General features: G+C 39.3%; 1 protein-coding gene across 8 annotated transcripts in view; it reads right to left on the bottom strand.

The window, feature by feature from the left end:
- The window catches only part of EPB41L5 (erythrocyte membrane protein band 4.1 like 5), a 55741-nt gene extending 28050 nt beyond the window's left edge, over positions 1–27691 (bottom strand). For 3 of the 8 annotated variants that reach the window (XR_004498395.1, XM_015634281.3, XM_015634282.3), the window contains exons 1-14: positions 27389–27473; positions 26411–26595; positions 16148–16252; positions 11254–11296; positions 10066–10144; positions 7543–7587; positions 7177–7229; positions 4497–4617; positions 4028–4115; positions 3283–3371; positions 3045–3114; positions 2190–2359; positions 1615–1721; positions 922–949 (exon numbers count right to left, since the gene is read on the bottom strand). Coding sequence is in view for 7 of the 8 variants with exons in the window: in XM_015634281.3 (XP_015489767.1) it covers positions 922–949; positions 1615–1721; positions 2190–2359; positions 3045–3114; positions 3283–3371; positions 4028–4115; positions 4497–4617; positions 7177–7229; positions 7543–7587; positions 10066–10144; positions 11254–11296; positions 16148–16252; positions 26411–26590 (1178 nt within the window). In the remaining variant the exon portion in view is untranslated. The other 5 variants (XM_015634283.3, XM_015634284.1, XM_015634288.3 and 2 more) reach the window with 5 other exon arrangements.

Below are 27691 nucleotides of genomic sequence, written 5' to 3'. Positions count from 1 at the left end.
AAGAAAAAAACAATACAGGAAATCACACTGCAGCCTTGTCTCCATACTTCTACACTTTTCCCACTCTCATGAAAGAATCACCCCTGCTACTACAGACAGCAAATGTTGGGCTGTATTAAGCTTGTTTTGAAATGTTATTTTGGTATTTCTTACCCACCTCACCATGGTACTTAATATCTGAATATCTACTTTTTAAAAAATAATTTGGTTGCAACTGAGCATTGCAGTGTTCACAAATTATTAGGGCAAAGGACAGACCTGAGTGACTTAAGTTTCTTCACTACCAGGCAGTTCCTTTTAACCTGGTTTCTACTCTTCCCTTAAGGAAGGGAATGAAAATTATATGATTCAGATACATATGAGTAATTTACATTGCAACAGCAAGTGTGAACCTACACATCCAGGAAGACTTTTAGTAGAGAAATAAAGAACTGACAGACTTTCTTTTCAATGTTATTCATGCATAAAAATAAATGCAAGTGTAATACAGAATATAAAACCATCAACTTATTTAAAAAATATTCATTTTACTGTCTTTTTCCTGTCTATGACCTTCACTGAATGAGGTACTTCAGTCACACAGCTGGAGCAGGCAGACTTCAGGTAGAAGACCTCACACACTTTTACCTGATCTCTTTACATGGCAGCACATGAACTACAGCTCATATCCAGCAAGAATCATAGCTAGTAATCAACAAACTTCTTTGCTAGGTAGTAAGCGAGTCTGGAAAAATTGTCTGTGTGACAACAACACAGAAGCTTTGCTTTGAACACTAATTTTTACATAAAGCAAACAAACACAAGACCCATGGCAAAACCACAGTTAAGAGGCCAACACTATATCCTCCTTCTGCAGACACTTGCTGAAGAACAGGTGCCAAACATCAAAGACAGAAATTCAAATACTGGAATGCATCTTACCTTGTTTCTTCCAGTTTAGCAGTGTATGCTGCAAGAATATAAAGCATTAATTAAAATTTAATTTATAATCTGGTTACCAGTTAAATATTAATTGCATGATTAATAAAAATAGCCTAGCACTGCCTAGAAAAGAGGAAAAGTTGAATCAAAAGGGCAAAAGTTGCAGACATCTCATGTATAATGTGTGAAAAACAAAATCTAAATCAGAAAATAAAGAATCTGAAGAGCAAATCAAAGCCAGATTTAAGCAAGTATCTGAAGGCAGACATGGCTGTCACACTTGACCCATGCAAGAGTGGGAGTCAGAAACAAGGTATCACGTGCTGTCAGATCATGACAAGGAAGTGCAGCTCCAAACAACAATGAAAAAAATCTCAATGACAAGAATTTTTAACTCAATTCATAAATTCAAAATTCTATCATTAATATATCACTGTTTCCTGGGCCCAAGTTTTACATCTTCATACCAAGACCTACTGTGTAATTTTCATGGGTATTTTACTTGCCAGGCAAGCTTTGGACACAAGTTTTTTCTATAAAATATCTGAGTTCTCTTAAATAAGTCAAAAAAAACCTAATTTTGAAGTCAAGAGAAGGGCAAACAACTACAGGAGAATTCCTACTCGGAATTTTTAAAGATGATTACCTGATTCTCACATTGGATTATACTCCTCAGAATGGAAATTCTTTTACCTTTCATTTGCAGTGTTCGTCTTGAGTATCTCTTGCTGGGCCTTCTTTCAAAGGATGCTGATCTCCTGGCTTTGTTGGTCTTTGTGGTTTGATATTCTGTTTTCCCACTAAAAATGCCATGTAGAAGTGCAAAGTAGTAAAATACATCATTTGGATGAATGTGATGATAGAATAGAGATAATAGAGATAACATTCATAAAAACAGCACATTTCTATTTTAAATTCATAGTTTACTATCTCATGTCAGTTCTAATAAAACATCCCAAACTTCACACTTCAAAAGACCTTCCATAAAAAAGGGTAAGAGTTTTAGAGATATTCTCTTCTTCACCCCATTTCCCCAAGACAAATGGCAGAAGCAACAACCTTTTAAACGTTAAGTTGCTGATAAAAGCATGCTTGCCCTTTGCATATTTCTGTGGTCCCTGTGCATAAGTTTTGGGAGAAGCTGAAAATTCTAGAAGAAACTAAAGCTTAAGTAATTTTGCCAAAAGTTGATAATAGAACTAAAACCCAGCATTCAGGAAAAGCAAGGAATGACAGGAGGTATGTGCCAAATGACAGATGACACTGACCTGTATCGGAAGCGAGATCCCAAGCGAATGAAGCCAGACCGACTGGAGCTTTTCTGGACAGGCCCTCGGAGCCGGAAGAAGGCGTGGTGTTCCACTGCACATTTCCACAGGTGTTTGCAAGCTTTGGGATGATCCAGTCTGAACACAAAAGTGTGCTCCTGCTCCTTTCCCTTAAAGCATACAAAGCACACTGATGACTTACAAGGGGCTTGAATAAGTCAAAGCTAAAATTGCATGCAAGGCAAATAAAATTTGATTTTTATGATTCCAAATATATATATTTTAAAAAATCATTTAGACAAAAAAAATCAACCTTTTTAGAAGCTGTAATGAACAACTGCTGTATTTTCTGAAGTTGGAAAGGGCTGGAGTCCCCTCTGAATAACTACAAATTGAAGATACTATTTCAACAGGAAGATACTTGTTGATGAGGCTAACAGCATTTCATTTCCAAATCTAATCTTCTCAAATTACTAATGCTCACTTTTTAACCGTCTCAGGCGTATGCAACTTCTTCCACATAAGAATAATTCTGACACCTGCATAAGTAATTCATTCTACTAAATGTGGTATGTGAGTTTTTTGGTTTTTTTAAACTTTCTTGTGCAATGCACACTGTTTCCAAAGTATCTGGTCTAGTTTTACCATGGCATTCTCTTTTTTAAAAATGGATGACAGAAAAGTTTATCTTTTACTTAAGTCCCTTCATTTCCCTCCTTCCCCCACAAGTCACAATCAAAAAATCTTTCACACATCCACATTAATTCTCAAAACTTAAACATAAAGAAAGATTAGGAGTATGCAAACTAGTACTGTGTAATCAAGACTGATTGTAACTAAACAATATTTATCTACCTGTTCATCATCTTCAACAACAACCAGAGTGAGTTTATTCTTCTTGAAGTCAAGCCTTGTGATCTTTGGCCTGTGAGATGAACAGAAAGTGCAGTAACATTTAACATTCAGTATCTTACCGAGAAAGTACCTCATATTCATGTCGGTCTCACAACCCAAACAAATTTTTTTTTTTGCTATCATAAAGGAAACAAAAGAACCAAGATCAAAACCAAATTTCAGTATACAGAGAGCTTACCAGAAAAACAAACCAATCTTTGTGTCTCCTTCAAAGACAAGAACTCCTGTAGGTGTTAGTCCCAGGCTGTAATCATTGCCATCTCTTGCCTAATTGCCACAAAATAAAAATTATATTCATTTTGGTGTTTGACCCTCTATCCAATTTATTAGAGTGATTGATGTAGTTTGCTTGCCCGGTATTATAATTACACACATATCTGCTATCTTATACAACAAAATTATTGTGTTTTGATGATCTTATGCAATGGATTTTTCTTGTTTGCATCCCTTCAATAAGGCTGACTAAAGACAAAAATTCAAGTTTCTTGATTTGTCTGTGTAATACAGCTATCCTTATGCATTTGCTGCACTTGCATCTCTGCAGGAGATCAATTTGTAGTTCTTTTTGTCAATTTGTAGAAGAACTAATTTGTAGTTCTTCAGCTGGCAGCTGACTACACCCCAGCAAATTTGAGTAACTATGATTTTTCACAAAACTCCTAAGTCTAAATACAAACTGTAGTACATACTTCCACATCAATCACACATTTAACATACAGTAGATACACTTGGACTCAAGTTATACCTTCTAGAAATATATACCAAAGAGTGAAATGTTGACACAAAGCCAGATCACTTATTACACAGATTGCATGAGAATAATATTCCTTTTCTTTCCCCCCTCAAAGCAGAACTCTTGTTGAAATGCAACACAAAACTAACATTATCATTTCCAAAGGACACCATGTTGTGGTTAAACATACCTTGACTATGTGCATGTCTACACCATACATTTCCAGCCATTTAGCTTTGTTTAAGTAGTTAGTTTCAGCCTGTGCTGGCGTTTGCCCCCTGAAACAAAAAACACAGAAAGGAAAAACCGGTATATAAGGAAAGCGGAAAAAATGTTCCTGCAAGTTTGTGAAGAACATAAACACTGTTGACAACCATTTACTTTAATGAAGACCAAGGCCACTTTTTAAAGTTTTAATCTGAAAACACTGCTGAAAAAATTATTGTGTTTCAAGATTTTGTACCTCATCATTTTATTCAAGCCTTTGAAAAGCATTATTTTTCACATTATTTTCTTCTACAAAATAGGACAGAACCATATTAAAATTCTGTTTCTGAATAAGGTCACAGAAGAAGCATCAGCAGTATCTCTTTAATAGATTTTCTTCACAGAAAAATCAGTGCAAACAGCTGAGCAGCATTCACTGGAAGATCTAGTACCTGCATTCCTTCCACTTCTCAAAAACAGCTAGTTCCATCTCTTCAGTCTGAGTGGGAACAAACCTGAACTCAGACACCAGCTCAGGGACATGTTCAGCAGGATCATAGTCTCCAAGCTCAGCTACAAAGAACAACACTGTTAGTCAATGTTCTCAGTACACAGTGGATATTTTTGCATACAGAGGAATTTCTGCACACTTTTCTACTTAGTCTATAATACTAAATTTCTTTTTGTGTTCCTTGTCCTCCAGTTCTCCTTTCACCTTTTTTGACAGGGAAATTATGGACACTGAACAAATAATTGTGTTCTCTGCACAAAAGCTTTGCATTATTGTTTATGCAGTATTATTGACATATTCCTTAAAAAGCTTCCTATAAAGGGTATTTATCACCATCCTTGAAACTCATGTTTTTTTCTTTCTTGCAGATAATTTTCAACATTTTTATCACAGAAGTATCTACCAAGATGACAGATGACTAAAGTTACAATGGAATTTTGCCTTAAAATATTAAAGCAATGTCTCTTGACATTTTTTATAAAAAGCAAAACCAGTTCTAACACTTTTCATGAAACTATTTGTCCAGTCTGCAACTCAGTTTCCAATTTTATGATTCTATATGGCCCTGTCCTGCTAAAATTACTCCGTGTCAGGGCACAATCATGCAGCTGTTATTTGTTGCTCTCCTTTTCATCTGAGGACATAATAAATACCTTCCTGGGTAGGTCAAGTGGCTCATTGAGTCCACTGCTGCGTGCTCAGAGGGGCAGTAAGAGATGCTATGTAGAAAACATACTGGAATATACCAGTCAAGGGATGTGCCACACCAAAAACACAACTCTATGTCCCACAGATGCTAACAAGTCCAGTTTTAAAGACAGATAAATATCTAATATTCTGAAGCTGACAATTAGAAACCTTTACAAAAATGTACTGATTTTCAGAGTCACAAAGCATGGGCTCCTCCTACTAATTTCAAGTTGCTTCTTAATGTTCAGCTCACACTCAAAAAAATATGAATAATTCTCTAACTTGGATTTTGGAAGTCTGATGCAGGCCAATAATTGCTATCTGAAAACTGAAACTACAGATGTTTATGTAGAGAAAAATAGAGACATCACTGGGAAGACCTGGAGAAGTCAAATAAATGCCAGTATTCCACAGGTATAGAAATGCCACATGATATAAAACTCCATTTCTTGGATTCTGAATGCTGCAAGCATAATAACAATCTTTTCACCCTCCCTCTTTTTCTTTTTTTTTTAAATGCTGACTGAGGAAGTCTGTAGTTCTATAATAATTTACTCCCACTAAAATGCCTGCCTCTGTTGAAAGGAATGCTGTCAAAGCCAGCTTAGGTTCCAGCTGATTTAAATAAAAGTACACAGCTGTCAGACAAAGATTAGAGCTCTGCTACAGGCCTCATTGTGGAGAGAGGAAAGAAAAGACCACCACAAAAAGCAGTGGATATATGGCCTAATTAGATCACTTTGTTCTTCCAAAATCTTATTTACTGAACCTGTATCTTAAGGCTCTAACAATGCTAATATTTTGAACTGTGGAATGTATTCTAACTGCTTTCCTTCCACAGAAAAGAACATGTTAAAAAGGCAGGTGTCTTCAGAGTTTAATCCCAATCTTTACACCTACACACAATTTAGGGCCATTAGCACTTCCTGCATGAAAAGAAGGAAGTGTTTTCAGAAATACTTGTAAGAGAACAAATTTCAGTGACTTAGTCCTACCTCACAAAGAGTAAGTACAGAGTAAGAGTAACAAGATTGTTACAATCAATGTTGTGTGGAGAATTTGTGTGGTTCAAACACATGGCACATCAACTGGGTTGAATAATGCCATATATCCATATATCTATATCCCCCAATAAGGACCCCAAAAGCCTAATCCAGCAAGCAGTTTTAAAACTTCAAGGCCCTCCTCTTGTGAGCTCCTTTGCTTGACACCATAGGGAACTTTGCATTTGTTAACATCACAGCCTCATCCAAACAACACATTCTCATCTGGAATAAAAAGCTAAAGACAACTGAGTAATAAAATCTGAAATGATTCAAGCACAGTGCTGTATAGCTGAGAAAAAAAGAGAATGTCACATCTTGTGGCTGAAGAAGGATCTGAAATACCTACAAGTGCAGTTCAACCAGGAATGTCCAAGTACAAGCATGAGACATGGGGCATTAAGATGTTCCTACAAATAAGATGAAGTCAAAAGCTGGTATTTTATACACAGTGCAAACAAAACCAATTTTGTACCTGATCTGGACAACAAAGACAACACTTGACAGAAACTATAAGTGATGAAATGATGAAAAATTATGAAAAGATGTGAGCTGTGTTACTACATCAAGGTGATTCAGGAAGGCTACAGACCTTGTATCTTCTGTCAAAGTGGACAGATTTGCACATAAGCACCTGAGAAAAAAACTTCAGGGCAAAGGTGTTTGTGTTCAGAACCTCCTTGTTCTGTTTCCTGAGGAATTCAGTAATTTTCTGTACATACTTTCAGCACAAGTACAATCAAAAATATCTGCATTTCACACGGGATCACTAATGTCTGGGCAGACTCCATTTTATGGACATAAAAAGGACACTTTTTTAAACAGTTAATAAGAATCTACACAAAACTGTTCGTGCAGCTTCACCCTTCCCTTCCTCCACATACTCACCTTGCATGTTATAAGCTGCCAACTGGACGGCGGTGTCAAAAGGACATTCCAATCTGCCAAAAGAGAAATGCATTGTTAAAACCTGAACTGACACCATTAGCAGACAGCTTATGTAACTGACAGTAAGAAACTGTAAATGTCTAGGATAAGAAAATGAAAAAATATTGGTAGGTTTGCTGAAAATTAACAGGATTACCAGGAGATAAACCCTACTTTAGTTAAGCATTCCTCTCCTGAAATTCATGCAGAGAAAATAGTATTTCAGAGAAAAAAAATAACATTACATTATTAAGCAAAAGTTAATTATTATGCAAATACAAATCTAATAAACTCTATGCTACTGTAATAGTTTAAAAGCCTGCTTACTTTCCACTAAGAATATCCAGTTTCAGCTGCAGAACAAATAAATACCTGTAGGATAAAATAAGAAATAAGTCATTGAGTAGTAGTGCTAATGTGTCATTCAGTCAACAGGAGTCACAGCCTGACAAATAAAAATGTTTTCTACTCTTAACGTGGGTTTTCAAGACCAAAGAAACAGCACTGTGACCTTTCAAGGTTTTATCAGTTGGGTTTGTGTGTTTTGCAGGCATTTCAAATGAAGCAAACCCAAAAGTAAGAGTTGTCAAAAGCTGAACTACAGTGTTGCATGGAAAAATAAACAGGATACCCAACTAAATATATTTTTTATTCTCTTCTGATTCTACTTGAGCAAAGAACAACTTGCATTTTCCACGTTTCCTTCATTATTCATACTCATACCAATCTCATAAAAGAATGGTTATTTTTAAGTCCTGCAAATAAGAAAAAGTTTCTACTATGGATTGCTTAGTTAAAATCTAACCTGGAACGCTGACTGCTAAGTGACTAAAACTAAACAGCAGGCTGCAGCCTTTTCAACTTGTTTACTCTTCAGAGCCAGCTTTCCTTCACTGCCTTGCATATTCTCTACTCTTTTTGCTTAAAAATGGGGCAAATATTAAATATAAATCCCTTTGGTGTGCAATACCAATTCTTCTGATCAATACCCCTGAAGAGCAGTCCCCTTGTTTCATTATGGTACACTGCTTTCCTTTAACAGAAGGGGTCTCATCAAGTACAAAACACCAGCAACCACCAAGATATCCAGTCTGAATTCTAGCACAGATTCCTAGAAGCCTTACACACAACTTTTGCTTCAACATGTGCCTGTATCTCCTCAAACTTTCATACAGACACAAACACGTGCAGGTGTTTTTCCTACAGGTTCCACAGAAGTCCACAAATACTTTGCCCAACCATTTATTATCCAAAACCTTTTGAACACTCCTTTACTGCTCTGCATGGAGAATAAATTTGGTAGGTACTGAAATCCAGGTATGAAAATGAACACAGGCCTCCAGTGCACAGTGTGTATGACCAGTCTGTGCTTATCAGCCACGTAACACTTCGGAGCAATTCAAGTACTTCCCCTGCTGTGTCACACGAACACTGGGTGACAATATGAGCAGGCTGCACCTGTGGGAGCTGAAAAGTAGCTCCAGTTGGGTGTCCTGCTGTTTAAGGATGGAATCCTTGGGAAAGTCCTTGCCAGTGACACCTACAACTGGCAGCAAAGCAGGCTTCCTGCCACTTCTGCGACTTTAAGGTGCCACACTGTCTAAAGACAGAAGGACCACTTGCTAGTCTTCTGTTGGGGGATTAACTAAGCAGGCAGACAGTGTTTAAAAGCCCTCAGGTTTCAAATCTGCCCTGCTAAAACCTGCCCAGCAAGGTCTGACTGGCAGAACTCAAGCCAAAACAGATGAAAATGTTCCATAGTGTAAATTGATACAGCTATAGGTCTGAATTTTGCCTATAGTTGCTGGTTTTAAAGATAGTTAAATATTTCTTCAGGAACATGAACAGGGACATGAAACATTCTTCCCAGATCAGTAGGAAAGCATTAAAAAGCAGTTATGTTACCACATGTAAATATGAAGCTGCACAGGGTACATATGGCTGGAAGGGGTAATGCTACTATAATCTTCCTGGTAGCATTCCAAGGGATTTGGCTAAAGTGCAGATTGAAGATCCACACAGACATAAACCTGAACAACAAACAAATGCACTTCACACCCTTACAAATGGCTGAGGTATGAAATGTCTACAGCTATTATGAAAATGTAACTTAGTTTACTCTCCAAAAGGGATCAGCAGCAGCAGTAACAACACAAGGAAACGTTGCCTTTTACAACAGATTTATACTCATGACAGATGGTAGGCTGTGTTCTTTTTCAAAGCACCCCTAGTAGTATCAGCCCAACCGGAAATGCAGTTCTATGAATGGATTTGTGAAATGCTTTAATCAAGAGGAACCACTGCTCACCTGATACTATGAACCTACACCTCTAGCAGTGTCAACTTAGCTCTCCATGGTAGTAAAATACTATTTTCCCTTCCCATAAGTTCTTTGGAGACCACACATGCAATGGAATGCTAACTGAACCTCCTCTTTCCAAAGAGAACTTCTAACATGCAATTCAATGCTTTTCTGCCTGGAGATAGGATGATTGTATGCAGTTGAAACTAATATTTTAAGAAAAATAAAGACAGAGGAATGAAGTCTGTTCTCTTCAGTGAAAACCTCTGTCCATCATGTATAAGCTACTCAGATCAGTTGCTAAAATTGCCTAACGAAAAATGGTGCATTAAGTAATATATAAATATTTAGATCTGTGTCACATTTATTTCCACACACAAAAGAGCTACTTTACAAAAAGAAAACTACATTTACAAAAAGCCAAGTAAGCAACAGCAAGCAGTTGCTAAAGAATTCTCCAAAATAACAGAATTGTTTAAATAGATACCACAGAAAACATTTCCCTAGTCTTATCTGGGTCCCACTATCACACACAAAATCCCTCTTACCTTGTTAGCTCTTCACGTAGATTGTTGGGCTCTGATGAGTAAAACTTTACACGAAAATGCAGACAATATGGGGGGCCAACTGCAACACAGAATTCATTCAAGACAGCAATAACAGTGGATGAGACAGGTTATTTATTACACAGAATCACATCACAAAATTTGACTGATATTGGTTGGCTATGTTCTGCACAAGGTCTTAAGGCAGGAATTCCCTTATGCCAGGGAAATCTGTGAAAAACATCGGGGTGAAAGGACATTTAAATATACACACAAAACAGTTTTACGTGTCACAAGTCAACCCAACGGTCATATCACATTAACTTAACAATAACTCCTGCCAAGAGCACATGAATCTAGGCTAATCTCTATATTTAAGGGTTCTATCCACCACCAAGAAAGCTGTGCATCTTGGCTCTACAGTTGAGTAAATCTTCAGGCATGCTGCTGGTCTCTGCAACACCTTCCCAGGGCTCTGGGAAATACTGCTGACAACTCAAGTCCTTCTATTCCACAGAAGTTTAGACATACTTTATGGGTATTTAAGAGACTCTTCTATGGAAGAATCATCTCTTCTGGAAACCAAAGTGTTAATTCAGCCGAAGACTGGATCAACAGTTCTTTAAAAATGTGCATCGCTCTGCTGATTCTTGCATTTGACAGGAGGAATTTTCTCCCTCTCACTGCTTCCAAAACCTCGCATGGATTAAAACAACACCACAAATCCCTGAAGACTTCCCACAGTGCAGAGCAAGGAAGCTGCTAAACATCTTATCCAAGCACACATCACTGCAACAACCAGGCCACACTGAACCCTTGTGCAGCAGGTGAGGACTTGGTGGAGTGCACACAGATTCAAGCATGCAGGACTGCACCATGCATGAGGCTCCAAGACGAGTTTTCCTATAGCCAGGATAATGCTCTATAATACTAGAACATCTTCAGCTGCCTTGACTCTACTTCAACTATAATTAATGAGCCCATAACATGTTTAATTAAGAACATGAGAGTAAAGTAGTATGAGCTACAGAAGGAAGATGCTATTTAACAGTCAGTAACACGACACAGAGCTTTTGTCACTTGCCACCTTCACACTCTCACAGGACACTGCCCCCCACCACTCATTTCAACTGGCTGTGCTTCCTGTATGTTAAATACAATATCTCAAGAGAAAACAGAAAGTACACTTACTTTTGACTTGCTTTTTAATACTTTTTGTGTTGTCCAGCCAGTGCTGAAAAATAAATTAATTTCAATGAATTATCAATAAAGAACTCTCTCAGAAAGAACAAAAGAGGAAGTGTTAGTGAAGACCATCTTGGAATAACAAGTAGATTGATAAAACAATGTAATTCAAGTCTTTCACAATTCATAGCTTTCTGTGCTCGTTGAAGATACTTTTGCTCAAAGTTTGTAATGCAAAAAGTCAGTTTTGAACAACAGAAACACCCTGTAGTACCTTATTTAAACCAAATCTTCAAGACAGCAATGTCTACTTGAAAGGAAAAATAAACATACTAACAAACCATTCACTAGATTTTCATCCTGCCCAGACAAACACTTAATTCACACATTAGTAGGTCAGCCAGTGACAATGCGCCAGAGAAGCATAAATCATAGCTGAAGACTCTGGCACTCAGCTGTGTATGATGTTTACTTGGGGCAGAATGAGGAGAGACAAAATAAATATTGTTGGCTTTCAGGCATTTTCTTTAGATGACTCAAGTGCAGTAACAGCACAACTGCTTGTGTCCCAACATCAGAGACAGCTCTACCTAATTCTCAAAAATCTATTCACAAGTAACATTTTAACAACTGTCACATGGCAGGACAAGTTACTGCCTCACCTACTAATGCTAATTATAAGCTATATACTGGACAAGAAGCCAAAACAATGGCTTGACTTACACTGTGTACAACAGCATGTGAAAAAACCTGTACTTGGCAGATTGAAACACCTACACGTGTACACTATGCTTCCCAAAATAACTGCACATAATGACACTGCTGAAGAGTTTATAGCAGAGGTTAAAGCTGGAAATCCAACACACATCTAGCGGGACAGATCTCCTTCACAGTGCCATGTATGGCCAACAGCTCCCTCCTCCAAAGGAGGTGACTCACCTAAACAGGAAATATGGCACCCTGACCAACGTAATTGCACTGACTCAACAGCCAGAGCCAACTACCTGACACACCATGTCCTGCATGGTTCACCATGCCCAGGGAACACCACCTCATCAGATCAATCCCAAATGTCACCTTGCAACTAATACAGATGAATTATATACTTAGCAACACTCCTTTTGTCAAACTGTGTGACATGAACTTCACAGTGAGCCCCAGGGATGACAGAAAAGCAACAAAGGTATGAAAAAGAACCAGTATTTTCAGGTTGCACTGCCAAGTGCAAACACATTCCTGCCTCCACAACAGCCCTGCCTTCTGCAGAGAGCTGAAATCAGCCTGTAACACAGCCTGGCTGTGACTGATTGCTGTATTAGCTGCAGATGAGAATGCTTAAACCATCTGCTGCTGCTGTTCACACAGCTGAGAATGCTCTCATTGTCTATTCCAACTAAGCTGCAGAGAGCTATCTGAAATAAATCTAATATATATTTTAAATAAAGAAGAAGCTTAAGGAGGAATGAAGCAAATATTTACATAAATTTTGCTTACCCTACCAGTGAAATGGGAGTTGAGCAATTATTCTTTCTTCAGGGAAATCATATAATCTTTTTTCCTATTCCATAAATTCACTTGCTATAAAAGAGCCTTTACTTACTCCTTCCTCTACCAAAAAAAATATAGAAACTATGCAGCTGGAGGCTTGCAGGTGATTTAGATACAGGAATGGCAGGGAGAGCCCTTTCTAGGCTCCAGGGCTGACCGTGCCCCCTTTTTCATCTTCCTCCTGTTTTTTCTCATCTCCTCCACATTCCATGGGAAGGCAACAGAGAAGCAGACCCACGACAGGCACCGATAGTGTTTCACTCTGCTGGGCTCTGACTGCTGCTGCCGACAGGAGTCCTGCTCAGTGGTGAGCGTGTGTAAGGGAGAAGGGAAACAGAACTGCTTTTAAGTGGGGGTGGAAATGAAAAAAAATAACCAGCCCCAAAACCACCACATGAATGGACAGACACAGACGTCAAGAAACTTGAGATTTATTCCAAGTGATTAAAATGGAATTCAAGTGGACCTGGAAAAGAAGTTTACTTTTGATGAGGGTTTGCACAGCACAGTCTATTGCTGAAAATCAGAGATAAAGTTTGCTAAACAGAAGACAATACAAACAACAGACTGTGCAGAGTACTGGAAGACCTTATTAAAAGAGTTTGCTGCTGCAGAAATTAAAAACAAAACACATACAAAAACCCCTGAAATCCTGACCTGGCAACATTTCAAGAAGTTTGGGAAAATGAGGTTAATTAAATAAGATGTTGAGGCTCAAACTGGTCTCTTTCTGAACAGCAGACTAGAGTCAACACAGAAATCCCATGAAAACAACAATTCTTTCACTTCACTAATTGTTTTAAGAACGTCTTTAAAGAAGCTATTACTTCAGTACAAAAATCCAAAATGTCAAGAAAAGTTTCCATTATCTGGGTTTCCTCCACTCCCCAGGAAATCTTTAACACCCAACTAGTGATCACTTAAGCAGCAGAAAACAATGAAAAAAACCCCCAATCCTTCAGCTGTTCATAATAAATCTACTGAAAACCTACTTGTACTTAAATCAAAAGTGTGGGATTTCCAAAACTTTTTTGCGAAACTGTGTTGCTAGTTTGTATCAGTAAAAGTAACTAGGAAGTATGGCAACATTCTTAGATTTAAATGGGGTAGCAGAAAGATGCTCTCCTCCGGAGCCAGTGGGCAATGCCGTGTACAGCAAGGGACTGGATTCTTACACTGTTTATTTAACAGGCCTCCTGAATAATCTTGGACAAGTCACTTGATTAGTCTCTGTTCTTTGTTTGCAGCTGCAGATTGGGTTTCTGCTAGAACTTGCCAACTCCTTTAGCAGGAATGGCTGCTATCGCAACAGTTCTTCATTTCTTAAAGCAATTAATTATCTCTGGCTGCTGCATTCAGCTCTTCTGGCAAAATGAGATCTTTTCTGTTTCATTATATGCATTTCATCATTAAGGTCCAGTTTAAACAGATTGTTATCTCTACTCTGCTGCTTTTCAGTCACACATAGTTAAGAAAAGGAAGCAAACGAAGTTTGAAATTCCCTGTACCTGGTATATTGTGCAGTATCAAATATTCAATCATGTACTCTCTGGACGGGCAGTAATAATTTGCTAGACAAAAGCAAGGCATGAGCCACTTCTGTGGCAGGAAATATTAACTCTTATTAACACATTTCAAGATGAAATGGCTTTATCTGCTAGCAGATCAGGAAGAGAAAAAAGAAATATCATACAGATAATTCTACTAGTTAAAAACTAATCCACTGTGAACTGTTACGAGATTCTAGAGACAATACATCAGAAATACATCAGAAGCCACATGGCACAAACTGAGGTAGGATACCATAACCATACAGACTACTGTTTTCCTGAAGCAAAAAGATAAATGCAATAGAATCCTTCACTATCAGTACTCAGCATCCTGGACTGCACATGCTGAGCACAGCTAACATGATTTTGAGAAATATAAAATGGTGTGCAATAGGCTGTTTTCTCATTTCTGTTGAAATGCATGGTTCTGAATGCTATCAATCTGTTAGTGTAATCGTCCTTTTCTCCTGGTGTTAAATGTCTTTGCTCTGCAAGGGGTTTAAAGACCACTTTCATTACTGGGACCTACAGAGCAGCAGCAGCTAATCCCACTGGCCATAAAGTTTGCTTCAGATGCTGAGCACCAATGATTTTCTCTGAGGAGTGTTCTCTACAATTCTCTACAATTACATGATAAGCATAAAATTCAATCACAATAATTTTGGAAAGAAGCCATCAAGTTATAAGTGTTTTGGGGTGGAGCACTGTGTCCAAAGCTGTCAGCTTCTTTCAAAGGTGCAAGTTTGTGGAATTTTTTTTGCCTTTGTACAAAGCTTCAACAATTAGGAGATCACCTTCAAACTGTTCTGGACACAGACCTTCACAGAAATAAAGTCACTGCCTCCATTTTTGTATGCTGACTTTGAACAATTCAGATATTTAGCTCAATTGTCTGTGCTTCCCCTGTACCATCCTAAGCATGAAAAAATTCTGAAGTGGCCTTGAAACACAAAAGCAATTAGGTTAATACATCTAGCAAATGAGACTGACATATGCAGCAGGAAAATGGAGATCTCATTCTACCTGGGGATGCTGGGTTAAGTAAATACAACTTTAAGTTACAGGGATGCACGACAAAGAAAAAAATCATTCCTTGCCTAAAGGTTCACTTAACCTGCAGCTACCCTTGGTGAAAGGATTAAATACTTGCCTATATGTGCATAGTCCACAAGTGAAAGACCTGTGGTTGCTTCTGACAGTGCTGTTTCTGATTTCAAAACCTGTTACATTTTTAGAAACACACAAAAAAACACCAACAAACTTGGACTTGGAAGAACCATTTACTCTAACTAATACAAACACACACATAGCCTCCTAAAAACTTACAGTTGCACATCTGAGTCACAACTGGTTTGAACAAATGAAAGGTATACCCTTCTTGCAAGCAGACATTAACAAGGTGACTTTTACTGACAAGAAAGCAGAGGGCATGTGCAAAGGAAAACCTCCTCTCTGTATAGCATACAACAAAAGGGCCAAGCACACAGTCTGGTTTTGCTCCTTCCTCTCTGTATCATCAGCAGCAAGAGTTTCTACATGACACACCAGGCTCTGGGGTCTGACTGGAACAGCCTGCCTAGTGACAAGAGGAGGTGTGACATGAAAACAAGAAAGGAAGAGACAACAGCATGGTCATATGTTAGAGTGCTGGAGGTGGAATTAAACTTGGGGACATGGAAAATCACACGCCACAGAACTTCTGCACAAAACTTAATTCACAAAAGGAAGTTTTATTACAGCATTTTTGTCAATACTGGGATTTAACTTTAAGACTGTTGCATAAAAGGAGCATAGCTACTCACTGCCACTTGTGCTGAATCCATGAACCTTAATCCAAAGTAGTCACTTTCTATAAGGTCCAGATGATACATGATTTGTTCAAACAGGAGCTGGCCTTTGGCTTTTTTCTGAAAAGATAACAGGATTTAGTACACAGCAAGTAGATTTGTTGTAGCATCCATTTTTTTCTCTGCACACGTTATAGTCTAATTCCACAAATTTAGATTCTGAAAATATAATGTGGACACCTTTTCCCCCCCTTGTATTTTTTGATGGCTGTTTTTCTCAGAGGTAAATGTTCACACCACAAGAAACACATAGTATATCCATAAAGAATATGCATAATCTCCTTTTTTGGAAAATGTCAACACTGACTTGCCCAACAGAGTGTTAAAATGTCATTTTATCATTTTTCCTTTTAGGCTTTCCTCACTCAGTGACATTCAATAGAACTGAAAACACAGCCAGTACAACTGCAATAATCAATGTACTGGAAAACTTTAGGAGCCAAGTACAGCAAACTGCTTATGAATTTAATACTGTTTGGTATCTAGGCGTTTCACCAGTTTAGAAGCAGGTAGCAAAGCCTATTGAATTAGGAGATAGCATTCCATTAGCAAGTGCTTTTAACAACTACTAGGAAATAGTCTGGGGCAAGCAACTTGAATAAATAGCACTTAAGATACCAGATTTACAAAACTAAGTTCATAAAACTAACTTCTAGGTGCAAAAAGCCAGCTCATATGCTCATACATAATTTATGAAAAAAACAGCTCTGGCCCCAAGGAAACATCCCTTTTACAGTTATGCTCTAAAAAATTAAACAGTTGTTTTTTAAGAGAAGGCACATAAATAGCACTGAGCAGTTTCTAGACAACATATATTTTTCATGCTATGAGCTCCCTTATAACAATAAATGGAAATAATAGCTTAAGAGTTATTATACCTAAAATACTTAAATGTAATAAAATACATTAATAAATTATTAGATTAAAGGTCATAGTGTTAAAAAAAATTAAATGCAAAGAAATGCAGACATTACTTATGCTTACTCTACCAGCAGCTTAAGGGTTTCTCTATTTCTGTAAAGCCACCATCTTACAATCTTTTACCCTGACATAGAAAGTTTTCCCATTTCTCATGTTGTGAATCTATCAAAGTATATGTTTAGTAAGCTGGTAATTAGCAGATTTAGTACACCTCTCAAAATTCTGGGCCAGCCAAATTTTTTATTCTCAGAAATAATCTGGTTTAATCAGTAATATCTAAGTAAGTAAAGTAGCATGCCATAGTTTTTGCCACCTTCCTCTACCCTGATCTTCAAATATTTCATATTCTACTTTTCAACCACCATCACTGGTTTACTTGATGTATCAGTTAAATCCAACAAAACATATTACAGCTCAAAGCAAAATCTCAAAAAAAGTTTGTAAACTGAGCCTGTCTAAGCAAATTCTCACAGAGTTATTTCTTTCCAGGTACTGGGGAGAACAGCAGGAATGGAAGGCATCTGGACCAGCAGGCAACTTCACAAACACACAGCATCAACAAAACATTGTATAAAGCAAATACTAAACATCAACCTCATCAACTTCATTCAGACAAAGTGTTTTCTGTTGGTCTCAGGAAAAAATTATTTCCCAGACAATAACAGATTTATTAAACACTAGCTCAAAGAGAAACTTAAGGCAAACCATCCATACATATAAACACTTTCATTAATTGAGTCTGTAGCCTCAGTCTCAAATGATGAAGGGCATTGAACTCCTGGTATTTTTTCTCAACACAGGATTTCTTCTACTTAAACATTAATACAATAATACATGTGAAATCAATTCAGCACCTGCAACAGCAAAACCAGAAAATCACCCTATGTTGCATGAAGCTTTTGGTAGCTTGTCTAAAACTAGTGGAAAATCTCCCCTTATTGAGCAGAACATTTGAGATCCTTCTCAATTCCTCTGTGCATCATCTTTAAAAAGTGCAATTAACCAGTTATCTCAGCCAAATTCCCTACCGGTGACAGAAGCATTTTTACTCCAGCCTGGCATACTACACATACTATCTCAGACTACCCACTAGCAAAAACTTCAACTTCTGCAGTGTCAAATTAGTTTCACAGTGTGTTTGCCATTTTGGAAATCTCAGCAGAGGACTCGAAGATTAATTGGACCCAGAATGACTAATGTGGGCTAAAGTCCCTGAAGAAGCAGTGGAATGTCTGCTGAAAGATCTGCAGGACTTCTGGTTGTTTTCTGACTTAAATCACCAGGGCTGTCAACATGGAATTAATTATCTACTACTTTGCATATGATTTAAATCCTCAGCAGCTGTATTTGGTGCAAGTCAGCAGAAGTGTCACACATGCTTTACTTACTAAAGTCCTTCCTCCTTAAACAAACAGCAAAAATATTAACGCTTTGTAACCAGACAACTGTAATGAATCAAAATTAATTTCTTTGCATTCAATAAAACTGCGATCTCAAGAGTTTTCAGAGAGCAAAGATACACTTTCGTTACATTTTCTTGTGAAAAACTGCCCTAACTTTCTAACGGCAACATTGGTGCTAATAACGTCACGGTTGTGGGTTCAATCCCTGTATGGGACATGAAGAGTTAGACTCTTAATAATCCTTGTGGGTTCCTTCCAATGCAGAATATTCTGGGGTTCTGTCAAAGCGACATTTTTATCCTGATGTTGTCCCATGCTTTTTTCTCCCCTTTCCTTTCTTTCCCTTACAGCAGAGCTCAGGTTACACTCAAAAGACAAATATTTTCAAACTGTTTAATGGTTACTGATGAACTATTAACAACTCCACTCACAAGCAGTCCAGTCAGTGGCTGGTCTTCCCTTCAGGGCACAGATTAAACTTCTTATGGGTTTGCAGTTCAGTAAAACCTGACTATTTGATTTACAGAGTTTTCTATTCTCTCCAGGAAACAACAGCAAACATCTCACAGCAGGAGAATCAACAACAGGAAAACGTGAATAAAATATACCATATATATAGGGCAGGACCTCTCCTGGTTTTGCCACAGTGGACAAAAGAATCTTCTGATCACTTCGGCATGAATCACATGGCCCCTGCCCCCCTCCCCCCCTTTCCCCAATGAAAGGGATGCTCCCAACTAATGACATCTCCTGCTGCTCTTAATAACTGCAATTGCTGGCTGAGTAGGTGTTACGAAGGCTGGGCTTAGCCCCGGTAGCTCAGCAACAAGACTGGGTGTTCACCTCGGTGTGCTGGCTTGTCCCTTCACTGCCGGGGTAAGGTGATCCTGAGACATTCTCCTTGGCTCAGGCATCTCAGTCACTGCCTAAAACCTGAAAGGCAGCATTTATACCCTCTTCTCATGGTCTCAGAGTATCGCCTATTTCATGGACACGCATCCATGAGGATAAGTCAGCCAGGTGCTCCAAACCTTCCTGATGTCAAAGGCACCTTCAGTACTAGAGCAGGCAGTACAGACTGGCGCTGGAGAAGAAACACAAGCTCACAGTATCTGGAGAAGAGCTTGTGCTGGGTGAGCACCAGCTGAATGGCTCACCTAAAGTTTTTAATCACAGCCGAGTAGTTATTTTTTTCCAAAACTTGAAAAAAACCCTCAAGACCAAAATATCCACCTAATAAATTTACTAATTAAAATACCAGAAAATAATATCTCCTGTTAATTTATTTTTGAAGAAATGGAGGGCCCTATGCAAGATGAACTTTGAAAAAAAAAAATAGATGAATAAGCAATACCTTCATGGGACTTACTATACTTTGTGTTTCTGCAGCTGTACCTTTTATTCAGATTTCTTCAAATGATCATGTTAACATTTTTATAACTAAGATTACTATTAACTAACATAACTATTAACTATCGTCTTCAATAGCTACCAAGCAAAAACTTCACTTCCTGGTTTTTGTCAACTCATCAGGAGGGTTACCACTCATATGCATAGGAGCGTTCTTAGAAATATACCATTTACACACACACACACAAGGTATGGATAGATCCCCATTCAAGATTTACAGCTACCCAGTTGCTAGGGTGTCACCTATGCATGTTTGCAGACCACAGCAGCAGGGAAGCAGCAGATGAGCCTGTCCATTCTTTTAATGAAGTAAATCCTCTTCTCCCCAAACCACAGGTTTCAAATCACTAAGCCATGAGAAAGCTCCACTAGTGGGCTTTAAAGAAAGAAGATTTCATCTCAATATCATGCAAACGGTGTCTATAGTTAACACCATTAAAGTTTGCTGGAGAATTGGAGGGTTAAAACCCCTTATCTTTACAAAGGCAGTGTTAGAAGTACACATTATTTGTATCACCCTGATCTTCTTATGGCTTTAAGTACTGACCTACAAATGGAGCTGCTCCTTTCCTCAAACACCAAGCATCACTCATACAAATAACTTTTCCAAACTCTCCAGTCAATTTTCTTGTTCATCTAAAGATGTCACTGGCAGCAAAACACTAGTTCTGCTTCTCTCTCTGGTTTATGCCCAGTTTTTGACAACACTGCCATACACACCTGTGAATATAAAGGAGAATTTCTACCTCCAGAGGCACAGCTTATCAATTCTATTTACTCAGTGCCTCATAAATATAGGAAGGTAAGCATTTAGGATTAAATATTTTGTTCTTTTATTCTCTGGAGAAAGAAGGCATTTCCCAAAAATCTTCACAACACAGAAATCATTTCAATACCCAGCCTAACTGTATATACATTAGAGTGCTATGTAGAAGGATTTTAATGTACTCTGCTCAGGCTTATTGACCATATAACATAAGCAGACAAAGACTCATAACATTCACACCTGTCACTTTGTTTTATGGAAGTCTGTTTTGACTTTCTGAAGTTTTTATCTTCTAACTACCAATTTGATTTAACCAATTTTTAAATTCTTTCTGATACAGAATATATCCAAATTGCTTGTTCAGCATTAAGGTTTACAGATTAAATGCCTACCCCACTATATTGTAAACATTTCCGTTTTATTTGGTGTTCCACCTGCAGGTTTCTCACAAGCACTCTGATTAAGAGCAGCAGAGAGTCCCAAGCCCTTGAGCTCTTTGCAGAGGCAGTTCAGCAGGAAAGCGAGACTTCAGATAAAATTTGCTTTGAGTTAAGAATGCTAAACTTTCAGGCAACTAAACCAGCCTGCACCACCAGCCCCAGAAACACTCTGGCAGCACACTGCAGGCCAAACAATTTATTCTGCAAGCAGCACAGATTGCTGCCAGCTGCTCCCTTCCTCCCTCCTTTCCAACAGTGCCAGGGCATGGAGCATGGCAAGACTGAAATGCTCTCCCTGCCATGGCCCCGAAGTGTCTGGGCATTGAGCAGGACCCAGTACAGGCAGTCAGGGCTGCTCACACAGGTAGAGCCACTCAGCATCCCCTGGCTTAGGTTCCATCTCCCCATGAATTTCAGTCTGGCTCACCCTGCACTGTGCCCAGGCCCCCTCACACCACACACAGCACCTCTGCTTTGGAACGCACAGCTCAAGACTGATTTTGTCCAGTTTCAGCCCCCATAAAGGCCTTTCAGAAATTTAAGCAAACACTCAAAAGCATGTCAATACTTTCAGACAAAAGACCACATGGGAAAAAGAGTTTTAATCCAAACCTTTATAGCCTTAACACACACAGAAAGGAGCATGCTCAAATGTTTGTTATTACTACTTCTGTCAGCTGAGCTTTATTTTGAAACTTTAGAGGTCAGCCTTGAACACCCAGAGCACTCATTTTATTTGACGACTGATTTTCCAACATTTTTAGCAGTATTAGATTTTCTTGTTAATCAGCATCCATGCCAGGAACAGCATTATGTATTTCATATTTACATCCACAAATATTCAGCAAGTGGCCATAAATATTGTACAGGTTTTTTAATAAACCAGAGTGGATTACTGAGTAAACTCAACTATCACAATGCATCTCTGATCTTGTAGTAGGATGAACACAAATCACCTCTCTCCAAACAAAAAGTCATTGGCACTTTAATGATTTTCACATTCCAGAAAGATTTCTTAATTTTATTTAAAATAATCACTATAAAAATCTACACAGCTTAGTTCAATCCCACTATTACACACAGCCCTTGGACTAGTTTATACAAGACCTTATTTAAATGATACTTCATTATAGTAAGGACAAAATCATCTCATTTTGCAACCTCCATATCAAATTTCATGCATGATTAAGTAAAGAATATTCCAAGATAAACTACTCAGAGAGTATCCATTCTCATAATTTCTGTCTTTCATCTTATACCACCAGGAAGCTTTTACCTAAAACTCCGCACGTACAGAAACTGGAATACAATTAACACTCCATTATCCATGAGAAGATTATGTAAATTGTGGGTTAGGTAGGGTCAAGTTTTTTTCCTGAAACACCACTGGCTTCCACAAAGTACAGTTCTGCTTCCAGAAGACCCTATACTTCCTCTGTCTCTCTTGTAAGGCTGACCAATATTCCAAGTGCGTGTATTTACATTACTTATGTTACCATTTCTCCCCCTATCTACATCATCTTTTCCCTCTCCCAATTAGTACTATGGATAGCATAGGACTTACAAAACGAGTACTCAACTTTAAAATATTCTAAAATCCTCTGGAGCTCTCTGTTACTCAAAACAGCACTTTATTTCAAATTCTTGACCAACATTTTTGGTGACCCCAGATAAAAACAGTTTTCAAGTTCCCCCCCAACCAACCTCTTTCCTCACAAAGCACGAGCACCAGGAGAGCCAGTACTCCCTCCAGCTGTTAGGGGTTCCCTTGACAGACCGGACTGGTATGACTGAGCTAATGGAATCTTCAGGTAATAAACCAGGGCTGTTCATGGCTTTTGAGCTCTGGGAATTCCAGAGGTGCAGTGGGGGAAGATGTAGTTTAGTTTTGCATGGGAACAGGATGAAAAGTAAGATAAAGGGATGTCAGCATAACAGACAGAGCATAACTCACCACTCATACTACTCAGCAAACATTCCACCCACGGCTCTTAAACAACTTGAATAAAAAGCATAACTCAACTTTTGTCCAGATTGAACTCAAGTTAACAGAAAAGCAGAATGTATAATCAGCAACATCAACAGCAGCATTTACAGATAACATCAATTTTATAAAAGCTTTTAAAAGATAAACAAAGTAACAAGCTTCTTAGTGTTTCACTAAGCACATAAGTCTGTAAAAATGGCTCAATGCATTTGGAGAAACATAAAGCTTCAAAAGAGTGGCAAGAGAGAATGAAAACTACCAGGTCAATACACATCTTGAAATCTGAGATGAAGCTGAGGGGAAAAAACCTTGACACCTTTCGATCTGCCCCAAAAGAACACTGATAACTTGCATTAAGTTCATGCCTCCCATTTTGAACATACCAAGGTGTCAGTAAATAGTATACATGACACTGACATTCTTCAGTCATTGACATAGCTACAAAAGCAGTAGATTCTTGCAAAGAATCCAGTCTATGTACTGTGTATGACTGCAGCTTTGGTGAAAAGTTCAAGCCAGGCATTTTTCTAATTAAAAACAACAGAAGACACAGAAAAGAAGAAAGATTAAGTGGATTGACAGACACCAAAGATAAGATCAGTGGACAAAAAGCAGAGCTTCTGCTCAAATTCTCTGTCTAATAAGTCAAATCTCAACTGCATCATTTACAACCTGTCCCTTCTGTCTCACTGTCAATATTCGTAGCATATCAGTCTTTGCTACTTAATGACTCTGAAATCTATTTGGCTTACACGGCAATGTCCCTTGTGGTTGCTTCTTGTTGTTTCTGGTTTTCCTTTTTTTTTTTTTTTTTTTTGAGGAGAAATTCAGCAATCTCAGGTTTAATTATATTAACGATTGTAAATCAAGAATATTCTTCTCAGTAAAAATTCACTGTAAGAATACAGCCCAACAGCATTTTAAGCACACTTAAGCCTGGTATCACCTCTAAATGCTTCTTCACCACATTTGGGGAGGCACATGGGGAACCAGATTGGAGAATCGCTCCAGCTGGAAACTACATAACAAAATTATACTGATTATTTTCAGCCACAGCATTTTCTTGACTTAGCTTATTGCCTGGCTGCTAAAAAACTGTTTCTTCTGCCAAGGGGTATGAGAAAACAAGGACAAACGCAATAACGAAAGCAACATCTTTTCTTCCTGTGGCAGCAACAACTTATGCCACTGTAAATTATTTCTGTAGCCATGGATTTAAAAAGGTATGGCATTCATTGCTGCCAAGACAACCCTTTCTCTGGCTGTGAACTAACCTGTTTGCTAAATGATTCATTCTTAAAAAAAGCTTTGTTATTTATTTTTTTATTAAAACAATTTCACAGTGCTTAGGTAGACAACGTGATTGTGCACAAATGAACTGGAAGACATGGGGGCACCTCTTTGAGAGAAAGGGTTCATTTTAAAGCAAATTTACTGCCAACAAAGTAACAGGGCCAGTCTTGGAAAAGATCTTCGCTCAAAGAGCACAACGATTCTCAAAGAAAGGTTTTGTAAAAGAAAAAAATACACGTGTATTTTAGTTTAAGCTTTACATTTTAGAAAGTGGTGTTGTTTTGCCAGGATTTTGTACCCCTCCTCTTCATCCCCTGTATCCTCTACCCTTTTTTCTTTAGTTTTTAAGAGTCAACCCCAAAATATGAATGTTACAAGTGGAGATACAAGAATAAACACTCTAGGAAGTTTGAAATGAAACACTGAATTTACTTTTAATTTATTATATTTTAATCACTGCAGAAACTGGTACATGTCAGCCACTGATGAGGCACTGTAATTACCACACCTGGCTATGTTGATTTAGCATATTTGGTCACTCTTACTCCCAACTTAGGTGCCCATAGATGTCCACAGACAAGGATCTATACTGGCTTTTAAAGAAAATAGTTTGGAGTAGAAAGAGTTTATTGTAGAAGTTAATAGTTACTACTGCACCCTGGTCTAAGATTTATAGACCAGGTGGCAGGTCATGACACCTCTTCAGGTTCAATTTATGCTCCTCAAAGCCTTGGAAATATTGTTACAGCCGCCAGGAATTTGCCTCCAAAGATTACTGCTCTGGTTATGCAGAGACACCAATTTAAACTTGAGTACTTCTGAAGTGTTAACTCTTGCTATAAAGTGTTTGTGGGCATTCCTGGCCCCAAATCAAACATCCTAGGCACTAAGCAGCACTGGATATACTCATTGCATTGCTTCAGAAATTTACAAATTAATTTTACCCTCTATAAATGCCTGTCTGTACAGTCATTTTGCAAATAAAGATGCCAAGGGGTTTCTCTAACTCTAGATTATATCTAGTTTCTGCCCACTACACCAACAGCAGTGCTCAGTTAAGCTGACTTCCTTGCACTACCTAAACACTCCATGATTAAAAAAGAAAGGAAAGAAAGAGCTGTGTGGAGCAGCCAGTCTTGAAATGGCTTTTCTTTCTAGACAGCAGTTCCAATACCAGCACAACTGTGATTGCAGTAAAAGTCCACTGGAACTAGCCAGGTCTTGAAGATCAACACCTTCCTAACTTCCTAATGCTCAGCTCTGTAAGCTTAAAACAAGTCACTAACAACTACAACACAAGGAAATGGAAAAACAGAGCACATCACTTCTGGTGCTACTGCTCATCCTGTTGGCCAAAAACAGGTATATAATTAGGCAAGCAGAACAGGCACGTGCATATTAAGGAAGCTTTAGAAATGTAAAACAGTGGGTAACACCTCTCTCCAAATAAAGCACCATGCCATGAGACAATCTCTACTACATAACCTGCCCTGAGGAGGGGAAGGAAGCAATTTTTCCTATTCCCCTCCCCTCCCAAGTTAGCGTTGAAAACTGCATCCATCTCTGACACAAAACCAGACCAAACCAAACCCACACAGAAATTCCTGCTAATACTCCTGCTCATGCCTCCTCTTAAACACCAAGAGATTCACCTTCTTTGTCAAGACAGATAGCTCACCAAAAAGAAAACCCAATTCACCCTACAGGCTATCCTCTCTATGTTAAGCCTTGGCACAATAATTACACTGCAACATTAGAAAGCCTTCAGTGTGTAAGTCAGATGACATCTAGCAAAACACTCTCAAACTTCAGTAAACGCCAAAGTTAACTATTCTTTCAGAATCTTCTAAGGGCAGTAACTTAGTGGACATCAAGTCACAACCCAGGGTCAACTGCCAACAGCAAAGAGAAATGCCTTTACCTAACTTGCAAACAGCAATCCACATCAGGGTAACACAAGCCAAGTGTATTTAAAAAACAGACTTGGATCACTCATACCGGTAAATCCACACTGACATCTGTCCCGTCCAGCAGCGCCACTCGGCAGGTAATGATGGATTTGGCGTCCCCAGCTGCAGGGATGTGGGTTGCAGCCCTTTGGGCCTCTCTCAGCCTTTCCTTCTCTGCATGCTTACGCATGGACCGGCGTCCCAGCGTGCGGCGGAAAAAGCTCAGCATCTTTGCTACAAAATCCAGCAGAGAAAATGAACAGGGTTAAGTTTTTTACAGAAGAAAACCTCCAAAAACAAAACAAACCAACCAATCAAAAAATCTCAAACACAACCAGAAAAAAAAAAAAGAAAAAAAGCAAAAAAAAAAAAAAAAGCCTGCAATAAAGTTCTTAGAAAATCCTAGACTTTGAAAAAGAAACGTCCAAGAGTCAAACAGATTTTCACTTTGATTTAAACACTCACAGTCTTTGGATGTGAAAATCTTTGAAAAAAAAACCAGCTCACAACTTTGACGACGGTTGGGTGACTTTTCGGGACTACACGAAAGTACACTTAAGGGAAAAACCAACGATCGTGCAGATCAGCTACTGTTTCTCTGCAGTCTTTCACTAACACAAACGCCACCGCGCGCTTCTCCGAGACAGAGATCTTCCACAGCTGGGAAGCAACTAAGCGCTACATACCACCGGCTCCTTTCCTGGCTCGCACACTCCACCTCTCCCATCGAAAACAAGCGATAAGCGACCCTTCCCGCCCCAGAGCCGCGCTCACGGCTTTCCGTGCAGGAACGGCTCTGGTAGGACCGGCGAGCGCCCCTCGGGCACGGCGCTTCCCGTCGCGCTGCCGGCCCACACCCGGAGCTGCGCGGGGATTCAGCCCCGAGCCCGAGGGTCGACTCCAGACGAGACCCGGCCCCGCCCGCCGCCTTCCCCGCCCGCTCCGACCCCCGCCCGCGGCGCCCCTGCCCTTACATAACGCCCCGGCCCCGCTCGGGGGCCGCGGCGGCCTCACCTGCCGGCCTCACCTGCGGGGCTGCGGGAGCCTCCCCGCGGCGGCTCCTCCAGGCCCCGGGGGCGGGCGGGGGGCGGTGAGGGAGCCCCGGGAAGGGCCGGGCCGCCGGACATGGCGGAGCGACGTGGGAGGCCCTTAAACGGGCAGCGACGCGCCGGCCGTTTCCTCCCCCCCGCGCTCACTCACCTGGCCCCACTCTCCTCCTCGGTTGCGGCGCGGAGATGGAGATGGAGGGCGGCGGGAAGGGAGGGCGGCAGCCGGACGGGAAAAGGAATGCTCTGCTTCCCGCCGCGCGGGGAGCCCATTGCCCCTTTAA

This window comes from Parus major, chromosome 7 (assembly GCF_001522545.3).
Source record: "Parus major isolate Abel chromosome 7, Parus_major1.1, whole genome shotgun sequence".
Classification (NCBI taxonomy): Eukaryota; Metazoa; Chordata; class Aves; order Passeriformes; family Paridae; genus Parus; species Parus major.
Note: the sequence above shows the minus strand (reverse complement) of the source record. Positions and strands in the feature narration are given on the sequence as shown.